Below are 12,498 nucleotides of genomic sequence, written 5' to 3'. Positions count from 1 at the left end.
TGAGGGGATGGATGGGATTGTTGATGGGTGGATTGTTGAGGGGATGATGGAGGGATTGTTGAGGGGATGGATGGATTGGTGAGGGGATGGATGGGATTGTTGAGGGGATGGATGGATTGTTGAGGGGATGGATGGAGGGGATGGATGGATTGGAGGGGATGGATGGGATTGTTGAGGGGATGGATGGATTGTTGAGGGGATGGAGGGATTGTTGAGGGGATGGATGGATTGTTGAGGGGATGGAGGGATTGTTGAGGGGATGGATGGGATTGTTGAGGGGATGGAGGGATTGTTGAGGGGATGGAGGGATTGTTGAAGGGATGGAGGGATTGTTGAGGGGATGGATGGGATTGTTGAGGGGATGGATGGATTGTTGAGGGGATGGATGGATTGTTGAGGGGATGGATGGATTGTTGAGGGATGGAGGGATTGTTGAGGGGATGGATGGATTGTTGAGGGGATGGAGGGATTGTTGAGGGGATGGATGGATTGTTGAGGGGATGGATGGATTGTTGAGGGGATGGAGGGATTGTTGAGGGGATGGATGGATTGTTGAGGGGATGGAGGGATTGTTGAGGGGATGGAGGGATTGTTGAGGGGATGGAGGGATTGTTGAGGGATGGATTGGAGGGATGGAGGATTGTTGAGGGGATGGAGGGATTGTTGAGGGGATGGAGGGATTGTTGAGGGATGGAGGGATTGTTGAGGGGATGGATGGATTGGTGAGGGGATGGAGGGATTGTTGAGGGGATGGATGGATTGGATTTGTTGAGGGGATGGATGGATGGGATTGTTGAGGGGATGGATGGATTGTTGAGGGATGGATGGATTGTTGAGGGGATGGATGGATTGTTGAGGGGATGGAGGGGATGATTGTTGAGGGGATGGAGGGATTGGGATTGTTGAGGGGATGGAGGGATTGTTGAGGGGATGGAGGGATTGTTGAGGATGGAGGGATTGCTGAGGGATGGATGGATTGAGGGGATGGATAAGGGATAACTGGATTGTTGAGGATGGATGGATTTTTAAGGATAATGGATTGAAAACTAAGGATGGCTTAATTGAGGGGATGGAGAGGATTGTTGAGGCGGAGGAATGTTGACCCTGGACTGATACAATGGAGGGATTTTTCATCCTGTTAACTGTTACATTAAAGGTTGAGGGATAGAGTTACCTGATCCTAGATCATGTTGAGGGGATGGAGGCATGTTGTTGAGGGATGGATGGATTGTTGAGGGGATGGAGGCCACTCCTCTGTTTACGCTGTTGGATTGTTGAGGGATGGATGTTGAATGGAGGGATTGTTGAGGGGATGGAGGATTGATGAGGGATGGAGGATTGTTGAGGGATGGATCCCTGTTGAGGGATGGAGGGATTTGAGGGATGGATGGATTGTTGAGGACAGGGTGTTGTTGAGGGATGGAGGGAGGGATGTCCTGATGTTGAGGGGGAGGGATTGAGGATGGAGGGATGGATTATTGAGGGATGGAGGGATTGTTGAGGGGATGGATAGGATTGGAGGGATGGATGGATTGTTGAGGATGATGGAGAGGATTGGAAAGATGGAAGGATTGTTGAGGGATGGATGGATTGTTGAGGGATGGATGGAGGGGGATTGTTGAGGGGATGGAGGGATTGTTGAGGGATGGAGGGATTGTTGAGGATGGATGGGATGTTGAGGAGATGGATTGGAGATTGTTGAGGAGATGGATGGATTGAGGGGATGTTGAGGGATGGAGAGGATGATTGTTGAGGGGATGGATGGATTGTTGAGGAGATGGATGGATTGGGGTTGAGGGGATGGATGGATTGTTGAGGGGATGGATTGGAGGGATGGATGGATTGTTGAGGGATGGAGGGATTGTTGAGGGGATGGATGGATTGTTGAGGAGATGGATTGTTGAGGGATGGAGGGATTGTTGAGGGGATGGATGAGGGATGGAGGGATTGAGGGGATGGATGGGATTGTTGAGGGATGGTTGAGGGATGGAATGTTGAGGGGGATGGAGATTGGAGGGGATGGAGGGATTGTTGAGGGGATGGAGGGATTGGAGGATGATGTTGAGGGGAGGGATTGTTGAGGGGATGGAGGATTGTTGATCGGGATGGAGAGATTGTTGAGGGGATGGATGGATTGTTGAGGATGGATGGATTGTTGAGGGAATGGATGGATTGTTGAGGGGATGGAGGGATTGGACATGGGATTGTAGGGAAGGATGAGAGGGATTTGTTGAGGGATGGAGGGATTGTTGAGGTGGATTTTATTGGATTTGTTGAGGGATGGAATTGTTGAGGGGATGGATGTTGTTGATAAGTAAGCATTTATTTCACTGCAAGGGGATGGACACCTGTTGAGGGGATGGAGGGATTGTGACAAATACAATTGTTATTTTGATTTCATTTAGGGGATGGATGGATTTAAACACAAAATGGAGGGATTTTATTCTTGAGGGGATGGAAGCGGCTTGTTGTGTGGATTGAAAGGGATTGTTGAGGGGAATGATTTTGAAGTTGGGGGTAGATGGAAGCTAAATCACACAATGACCCTTAACCACTGATACAATCTCAGCTATTTTTCATCCTATTAACTGTTACATTAAAGGTTGAGAATAGAGTTACCTGATCCTAGATCAGTGCTTGAGGACACTAAGGTGAGGCATGTTGTACTGACCCTTGCGGATGCCTGCGTAGTTAGTGCTGAGGCCACTCCTCTTCTTACGCTGTCGGTAGAGCCAGATACTGAACACCATGAGGATGATCCAACAGGCCGCTCCTATCCCTGCTATGAAGGCCGGCTGCTTCACCACCTCACTGATCTGTTGGGACAGGGTGTTCTCTGGCTCCAACACACCCTCCGTCACATGTCCTGATGAGTCTAGAGGGGGGAGAGAGGATAAGGGGAGAGATTATAGAGGGAGAGAGGATAGGATTGGAGATGGGCGGAGGATGAGGAGGTGAGAAGAGAGGGGGCAGGAACAGGAAAGAGTAAGAGCAAAGAGAACCGATAGAAGGATAGAGAGGATCACACTACAAGGAGATGCCTGTTTTCGTACATCTGTGTGAGGAGATGTGCCTCACATGAGGAGACTGGGAGTACAGGGTGAGGAGATGAGAGGAGAGTGGTCAGGGAGAGGGGTAGATGAGGAGATGAGAGGAGAGGGGTACAGGGTGAGGAGATGAGAGGAGAGGGGTACAGTGTGAGGAGATGAGAGGAGAGGGGTACAGGGTGAGGAGATGAGAGGAGAGGGGTACAGTGTGAGGAGATGAGAGGAGAAGGGTACAGGGTGAGGAGATGAGAGGAGAGCCCTCTCTCTCTCTCTCTTTGTCAGGGTGAGGAGATGAGAGGAGAGGGGTGCAGGAGCCCTCTCTCTACAGTGTGAGGAGATGAGAGGAGAAGGGTACAGGGTGAGGAGATGAGAGGTGAGGGGTGAGAAGGTGAGGTAGTGATAGAAGAGTGATGGAATGGGGAGATAAAGGCAGAATGGAAAGTAAGAGATGGCAGACATAAAGAAGGGATTAGGACGGATGAAAGTAGACGGTCAGGAATGTCATCGGGCCAGAGCAGGTCGAGTGTCAGAGGAGGCAGAAAGTACACAGGAATGAGCAAGGGAGGAGAAAGGAGGGAGGACATGGGAAGTAGTAAAAAGGGAAGAAAGAGAGAGAAGAAAGGAAATGTTATTTGTTATTTTCAATTTTTTACTTATCTATTTTATTCTTGACATTTTTTTTCTTAACTTCTTAAAGCATTGTTGGTTAAGGGCTTGTAAGTAAGCATTTATTTCACTGCAAGGTCCACACCTGTTGTATTCGGTGCATGTGACAAATACAATTTTATTTTGATTTCATTTATTTTAAACACAAAAGTTCAAACCAAGTGGAAAAGCCTGAAACGGGGAATGATTTTGAAGTTGGGGGTAGAAGAAGCTAAATGAATTCAGGAAAGGGCATAAAGATGAACGTTGTCTTTTCTTCTGACATACAAAATAATTCTTTCATCTCTGCAGGTGAGTGTAAGGCTGGGCCTGGGCTGTGGAGCAGCAGAGATGGAACGCTCTCTCTATTACAAAATAATTCATCCCAGAACTGATCCCAGTCAACAATGGCAGGTAATTAGACAGAAGGTCTCAACCCAGGAGATTTAAGCATAATATTTTTCTATCCGAATTGAACCAGGAAGCACACTACCTGAATGTTCCACACACCCAGGAAGACTTAAAGATGTACGACAACACACTGAGCAACATTCTATTAGTTATTATTACAGCGAACAAGATCACAGCAGTACTAATAAAAACATAGTACTAGTCATTAGCACACTAAAGCCCTTTAATGTGCAGCTTGGGTTTGTCTTTCTGTTAGCTTTTGCAACTGTTCTACTTGTCAAAATGAACCGTCAGAACTAGTGATCACACTACAAAGGCCTGTTTTCGTCATCTGTCTATTCTCCCTGTGCCTCACATGAAAGACTGTTGTCCCCCTAAGAAATGTCTTCATGTCAGCTTGCTTTTCTAACTTTCTTTCTTTTTTTATCTCTTTTGTTTCATGTTGCAACCACTTGTATCTTTACAGACTCACTCAGCCAGAGGGGGAACCCTTTCCCTCTTCTCTTTGTTGCTAGTTGGGGAGCCCATCTCTCTCTCTCTCTTTTGTCAGTTGGGGAGTTGTCGGTTGGGGAGCCCTCTCTCTCTCTCTCTTTGTCGAGTTGGGGAGCCCTCTCTCTCTCTCTCTTTGTCGAGTTGGGGAGCCATCTCTCTCTCTCTTTGTCGAGTTGGGGAGCCCTCTCTCTCTCTCTCTTTGTTGAGTTGGGGAGCCCTCTCTCTCTCTCTCTGTTTGTTGAGTTGGGGAGCCCTCTCTCTCTCTCTCTTTGTTGAGTTGGGGAGCCCTCTCTCTCTCTCTCTCTCTCTCTCTCTCTTTTGTTGAGTTGGGGAGCCCTCTCTCTCTCTCTCTTTGTTGAGTTGGGGAGCCCTCTCTCTCTCTCTCTTTGTCGAGTTGGGGAGCCCTCTCTCTCTCTCTCTTTGTTGAGTTGGGGAGCCCTCTCTCTCTCTCTCTTTGTTGAGTTGGGGAGCCCTCTCTCTCTCTCTTTTGTTGAGTTGGGGCCCTCTCTCTCTCTCTCTTTGTCGAGCCCTCTCTCTCTCTCTCTCTCTCTCTTCTGTTGTCGAGTTGGGGAGCCCTCTCTCTCTCTCTCTTTGTCAGGTTGGGGAGCCCTCTCTCTCTCTCTTTGTTGAGTTGGGGAGCCCTCTCTCTCTCTCTCTTTGTTGAGTTGGGGAGCCCTCTCTCTCTCTCTCTTTGTTGAGTTGGGGAGCCCTCTCTCTCTCTCTCTTTGTCAGGTTGGGGAGCCCTCTCTCTCTCTCTCTCTTTGTTGAGTTGGGGAGCCCTCTCTCTCTCTCTTTGTCGAGTTGGGGAGCCCTCTCTCTCTCTCTCTTGGGGAGCCCTCTCTCTTTGTTGAGTTGGGGAGCCCTCTCTCTCTCTTTTTGTCAGTTGGGGGGGAGCCCTCTCTCTCTCTCTCTTTGTTGAGTTGGGGAGCCCTCTCTCTCTCTTGGGGAGCCCTCTCTCTCTCTCTCTCTTTGTTGAGTTGGGGAGCCCTCTCTCTCTCTCTCTTTGTCAGGTTGGGGAGCCCTCTCTCGCTCTCTCTCTCTTTGTCGAGTTGGGGAGCCCTCTCTCTCTCTCTCTCTCTCTCTCTCTCTCTCTTTGTCGAGTTGGGGAGCCCTCTCTCTCTCTCTCTCTTTCTCGAGTTGGGGAGCCTCTCTCTCTCTCTTTGTCGAGTTGGGGAGCCCTCTCTCTCTCTCTTTGTCGAGTTGGGGAGCCCTCTCTCTCTCTCTCTCTCTGTCGAGTTGGGGAGCCCTCTCTCTCTCTCTCTCTCTCTCTCTCTCTCTCTCTTTTGTCGAGTTGGGGAGCCCTCTCTCTCTCTCTCTTTGTCGAGTTGGGGAGCCCTCTCTCTCTCTCTCTTTTCTGTCGAGTTGGGAGCCCTCTCTCTCTCTCTCTCTCTCTCTCTCTCTCTTTGTCGAGTTGGGGAGCCCTCTCTCTCTCTCTTTGTCGAGTTGGGGAGCCCTCTCTCTCTCTCTCTTTGTCGAGTTGGGGAGCCCTCTCTCTCTCTCTCTCTTTGTCGAGTTGGGGAGCCCTCTCTCTCTCTCTTTGTCGAGTTGGGGAGCCCTCTCTCTCTCTCTTTGTCGAGTTGGGGAGCCCTCTCTCTCTCTCTCTCTTTGTCGAGTTGGGGAGCCCTCTCTCTCTCTCTTTGTTGAGTTGGGGAGCCCTCTCTCTCTCTCTTTGTTGAGTTGGGGAGATCTCTCTCTCTCTCTCTCTCTCTCTGTCTCTCTGTTGAGTTGGGGAGCCTCTCTCTCTCTCTCTCTCTCTTTGTCGAGTTGGGGAGCCCTCTCTCTCTCTCTCTTTGTTGAGTTGGGGAGCCCTCTCTCTCTCTCTTGTTGAGTTGGGGAGCCCTCTCTCTCTCTCTTGTCGAGTTGGGGAGCCCTCTCTCTCTCTCTCTTTGTCTCTCTCTCTCTTTGTTGAGTTGGGGAGCCCTCTCTCTCTCTCTTGGGGAGCCCTCTCTCTCTCTCTCTCTCTTTTTTGGGGAGTCTCTCTCCTCTCTCTCTCTTGAGTTGGGGAGCCCTCTCTCTCTCTCTCTTTGTCGAGTTGGGGAGCCCTCTCTCTCTCTCTCTTTGTTGAGTTGGGGAGCCCTCTCTCTCTCTCTCTTTGTCGAGTTGGGGAGCCCTCTCTCTCTCTCTCTCTCTCTTTGTTGAGTTGGGGAGCCCTCTCTCTCTCTTTGTTGAGTTGGGGAGCCATCTCTCTCTCTCTCTTTTGTTGAGTTGGGGAGCCCTCTCTCTCTCTTTGTTGAGTTGGGGAGCCATCTCTCTCTCTCTCTTTGTTGAGTTGGGGAGCACTCTCTCTCTCTCTCTTTGTCGAGTTGGGGAGCCCTCTCTCTCTCTTTGTTGAGTTGGGGAGCCCTCTCTCTCTCTCTCTATCTTTGTCGAGTTGGGGAGCCCTCTCTCTCTCTCTTTCTCTCTCTCTCTCTCTCTTTGTCGATTTGGGGAGCCCTCTCTCTCTCTCTCTCTTTGTCGAGTTGGGGAGCCCTCTCTCTCTCTTTTCTCTCCTTCCCCACTACTATGTGGATTTCATGAGTGTTTCTCTGAGGATGGAAGCAGAGTGCCAATGTGACGAAACAGTCCTCAGGGATTGTACAGGTATCTAGGCTGCTATGCCATGACGCAAACTAGCCTATAGTGTGACAAATGCATTAGGGTGAAGCGCTGGTCACGTTTTTCCACTCCAGTGTTGGAACAAGGCAACAGGCGCCACTGGAAGCCCTCAAGTGAGAGAAATTGTATCAGTCACAGCTTCCTGCTTCTCCATGCCCATCCCAGCCCACTGTAACACACACAGACACACAGCTGTCCCTCTACCAATCACCCAGCTTCCTGCTTCTCCATGCCCATCCCAGCCCACTGTAACACACACAGACACACAGCTGTCCCTCTACCAATCACCCAGCTTCCTGCTTCTCCATGCCCATCCCAGCCCACTGTAACACACACAGACACACAGCTGTCCCTCTACCAATCACCCAGCTTCCTGCTTCTCCATGCCCATCCCAGCCCACTGTAACACACACAGACACACAGCTGTCCCTCTACCAAGCACCCAGCTTCCTGCTTCTCCATGCCCATCCCAGCCCACTGTAACACACACAGACACACAGCTGTCCCTCTACCAAGCACACAGCTTCCTGCTTCTCCATGCCCATCCCAGCCCACTGTAACACACACAGACACACAGCTGTCCCTCTACCAAGCACACAGCTTCCTGCTTCTCCATGCCCATCCCAGCCCACTGTAACACACACAGACACACAGCTGTCCCTCTACCAAGCACACAGCTTCCTGCTTCTCCATGCCCATCCCAGCCCACTGTAACACACACAGACACACAGCTGTCCCTCTACCAAGCACACAGCTTCCTGCTTCTCCATGCCCATCCCAGCCCACTGTAACACACACAGACACACAGCTGTCCCTTTACCAAGCACACAGCTTCCTGCTTCTCCATGCCCATCCCAGCCCACTGTAACACACACAGACACACAGCTGTCCCTCTACCAAGCACCCAGCTTCCTGCTTCTCCATGCCCATCCCAGCCCACTGTAACACACACAGACACACAGCTGTCCCTTTACCAAGCACACAGCTTCCTGCTTCTCCATGCCCATCCCAGCCCACTGTAACACACACAGACACACAGCTGTCCCTTTACCAAGCACACAGCTTCCTGCTTCTCCATGCCCATCCCAGCCCACTGTAACACACACAGACACACAGCTGTCCCTTTACCAAGCACCCAGCTTCCTGCTTCTCCATGCCCATCCCAGCCCACTGTAACACACACAGACACACAGCTGTCCCTTTACCAAGCACACAGCTTCCTGCTTCTCCATGCCCATCCCAGCCCACTGTAACACACACAGACACACAGCTGTCCCTTTACCAAGCACACAGCTTCCTGCTTCTCCATGCCCATCCCAGCCCACTGTAACACACACAGACACACAGCTGTCCCTTTACCAAGCACACAGCTTCCTGCTTCTCCATGCCCATCCCAGCCCACTGTAACACACACAGACACACAGCTGTCCCTTTACCAAGCACACAGCTTCCTGCTTCTCCATGCCCATCCCAGCCCACTGTAACACACACAGACACACAGCTGTCCCTTTACCAAGCACACAGCTTCCTGCTTCTCCATGCCCATCCCAGCCCACTGTAACACACACAGACACACAGCTGTCCCTCTACCAAGCACACAGCACCGCTGTTCCATGTTGTTGTCATTTATTCACTTTACCGTGAGCAGACTTGTCGTAGCTCAGATCTGTGGAGTATCGTAACAGAGGATCTTAAACAGCCTGGGCTATATGAGTGAAGACTGAATTATATTCATCCCAGGTAGCTATAATTCATGACTGACTGATGTGCCAGGTATCAACAGTACTATACTGTACATACATAGTGCACTGTAGCTGATCTTGACACGCCACATGACAAATGGAGAGAGAAGGAATTTGTCTGGAAAATAACTTGCTACATTGGGTTTACAGCCCCTCCAGTATCGTAATCTTGACAGGTAAGCGAATAAAGGGTTAATAAATACATAATCTCAAAACACACAGTTGTGCCAGAGTTCAAGGTTTATTGCTCTTGTTAAGCACTAGAACATTGCCTCTTTGACTGGAGAAGAGAACAGAAAAGAGCAGGGCAGAACAGAGCAGGGCAGAGGCAGAACAGGGTAGAGCAGGGCAGAGCAGAACAGGACAGAACAGGACAGAACAGAACAGGACAGAACAGAGCAGGGCAGAACAGGGCAGAACAGAACAGGACAGAACAGAACAGAGCAGGGTAGAACAGGGCAGGGCAGAACAGGACAGAACAGAACAGAGCAGGGCAGAACAGGGCAGGGCAGAACAGGGCAGAGCAGGGCAGAGCAGAACAGGGCAGACAGAGCAGGGCAGAACAGATCAGAACTGGGCAGAGCAGAACAGGGCAGAACAGATCAGAATAGGGCAGAGCAGGACAGGACAGAACAGAGCATAACAGAACAGATCAAAACAGGACAGAGCATAACAGGACAGAACAGAACAGGACAGAACAGAGCAGGGCAGAACAGGGCAGGGCAGAACAGGACAGAACAGAACAGAGCAGGGCAGAACAGGGCAGGGCAGAACAGGGCAGAGCAGAACAGGGCAGAACAGAGCAGGGCAGAACAGGGCAGGGTAGAACAGGGCAGAACTGGACAGAGCAGAACAGGGCAGAACAGGACAGAACAGGACAGAACAGAACAGAGCAGGGCAGAACAGGGCAGAACAGATCAGAACAGGGCAGAGTAGAACAGGACAGGACAGAACAGAGCAGAGCAGAGCAGAACAGATCAGAACAGGGCTGAGCAGAACAGGGTAAGGCAGGGCAGGGCGGGGCAGGGCAGGGCAGATCAAGGCAGGGCAGAACAGAACAGGGCAGAGCAGGGCAGAACAGAGCAGAGCAGGGTAGAACAGACAGGCCAGGGTAGAACAGAGCAGAAAAAAGCAGGGCAAAACAGAGCAGAGCAGGGTAGAACAGAGCAGAATAGGGCAGAAGAGGGCAGAGCAGAACAGGGCAGAACTGATCAGAACAAGGCAGAGCAGAACAGGACAGGACAGGACAGGACAGGACAGGACAGTACAGAACAGAACAGAGCAGAGCAGAACAGAACAGATCAGAACAGGGCAGAGCAGAACAGGGCAGAACAAGGCAGGGCAGGGCAGGGCAGGGCAGGGCAGGGCAGGGCAGGGCAAGGCAGAGCAGGGAAGGGCAGAACAGAACAGGGCAGAGCAGGGCAGAACAGATCAGAGCAGAACATGGCAGAACAGAACAGAGCAGAGCAGGGCAGAGCAGAGCAGGGTAGAACAGAGCAGAGCTGGGCAAAACAGAGCAGAGCAGGGTAGATCAGAGCAGAACAGGGTAGAACAGAGCAGAACAGAACAGAGCGGGGTAGAGCAGGGTAGAACAGAGCAGAACAGAGCAGAGCAGGGTAGAACAGAGCATGGTAGAGCAGGGTAGAACAGAGCAGAGCAGGGTAGAGCAGAACAGAGCAGGGTAGAGCAGGGTAGAACAGAGCAGAACAGAGCAGAGGAGGGTAGAGCAGGGTAGAACAGTGCAGAGCAGGGTAGAACAGAGCAGAGCAGGGTAGAACAGAGCAGAACAGAGCAGAGCAAGATAGAACAGAGCAGAGCAGAGCAGGGTAGAACAGACAGGCCACGGTAGAACAGAGCAGAAAAGAGCAGGGCAAAACAGAGCATAGCAGGGTAGAATAGGGCAGAGCAGGGCAGAACAGAGCAGAGCAGAACAGGGCAGGGAAGAACAGGGCAGAGCAGGGCAGAGCAGAACAGGGTAGAACAGAGCAGGGAAGAACAGGGCAGAGCAGAACAGGGCAGAACAAAGCAGGGCAGAACAGAGCAGCGCAGAACAGTGCAGAACAGAGCAGGGCAGAACAGAGCAGGGCAGAACAGGGCAGGACAGAGCAGGGCAGAACAGAGCAGAACAGATCAGAACAGGGCAGAGCAGAACAGAACAGCACAGAACAGAGCAGAGCAGGACAGGACAGAACAGAACAGGGCAGAGCAGAGCAGAGCAGAACAGGGCAGGGCAAGGCAGGGCAGAGCAAGGCAGATCAGTTCAGGGCAGGGCAGGGCAGGGCAGAACAGAACAGGGCAGAGCAGGGCAGAACAGAGCAGAGCAGGGTAGAACAGACAGGCCAGGGTAGAACAGAGCAGAAAAAAGCAGGGCAAAACAGAGCAGAGCAGGGTAGAACAGAGCAGAATAGGGCAGAACAGGGCAGAGCAGGGCAGAGCAAAACAGGGCAGAACTGATCAGAACAGGGCAGAGAAGAACAGGACAGGACAGTACAGAACAGAGCAGAGCAGAGCAGAACAGCACAGATCAAAACAGGGCAGAGCAGAACAGGGCAGAACAGATCAGAACAGGGCAGAGCAGAACAGATCAGAACAGGGCAGAACAGAACAGGACAGAACAGGGCAGAGCAGAGCAGAACAGGGCAGGGCAAGGCAGGGCAGAGCAGTTCAGGGCAGGGCAGGGCAGGGCAGAACAGGGCAGAACAGAGCAGGGCAGAACAGATCAGAACAGGGCAGAGCAGGGCAGAGCAGAACAGGGCAGAACAGATCAGAACAGGGCAGAGCAGAACAGGACAGAACAGAGCAGAACAGAACAGAACAGAACAGAACAGGGCAGAGCAGAGCAGAGCAGAACAGGGCAGGGCAAGGCAGGGCAGAGCAAGGCAGAGCAGTTCAGGGCAGAGCAGTTCAGGGCAGGGCAGGGCAGGGCAGGGCAGGGCAGAACAGGGCAGAGCAGGGCAGAACAGAGCAGAGCAGGGTAGAACAGAGCAGAATAGGGCAGAACAGGGCAGAGCAGGGCAGAGCAGAACAGGGCAGAACTGATCAGAACAGGGCAGAGAAGAACAGGACAGAACAGATCAGAACAGGGCAGAGCAGAACAGATCATAACAGGGCAGGGCAAGGCAGGGCAAGGCAGGGCAGGGCAGGGCAGAACAGAACAGGGCAGAGCAGGGCAGAGCAGAGCAGGGTAGAACAGACAGGCCAGGGTAGAACAGAACAGAAAAAAGCAGGGCAAAACAGAGCAGAGCAGGGTAGAACAGAGCAGAGTAGCGCAGAACAGGGCAAAGCAGGGCAGAGCAGAACAGGGCAGAACTGATCAGAACAGGGCAGAGAAGAACAGGACAGTACAGATCAGAACAGGGCAGAGCAGAACAGATCAGAACAGGGCAGATCAGAACAGGACAGAACAGGGCAGGGCAGGGCAGGGCAGGTCAGGGCAAGGCAAGGCAGAGCACGGAAGGGCAGAACAGAACAGGGCAGAGCATGGCAGAGCAGAGCAGAGCAGGGCAGAACAGAGCAGAACATGACAGAACAGGGCAGAGCAGGGCAGAACAGAGCAGAGCAGGGTA

The 12,498-nt window shown here is 51.9% G+C and overlaps 1 protein-coding gene across 1 annotated transcript in view; it reads right to left on the bottom strand.

Annotated features, from left to right (window-relative positions):
- Positions 1–12,498, bottom strand: part of LOC135553133 (roundabout homolog 1-like) — a 331,155-nt gene that overhangs the window by 61,800 nt on the left and 256,857 nt on the right. The window contains exon 18 of the mRNA XM_064985272.1: positions 2,672–2,875. Within this exon, the coding sequence (XP_064841344.1) occupies positions 2,672–2,875 (204 nt within the window). The remainder of the gene's footprint in view (positions 1–2,671; positions 2,876–12,498) is intronic.

Source organism: Oncorhynchus masou, chromosome 13 (assembly GCF_036934945.1).
Source record: "Oncorhynchus masou masou isolate Uvic2021 chromosome 13, UVic_Omas_1.1, whole genome shotgun sequence".
NCBI classification, from domain to species: domain Eukaryota; kingdom Metazoa; phylum Chordata; class Actinopteri; order Salmoniformes; family Salmonidae; genus Oncorhynchus; species Oncorhynchus masou.
The sequence above is the reverse complement of the archived record's forward strand: the minus strand, read 5'-3'. Positions and strand labels throughout refer to the sequence as shown.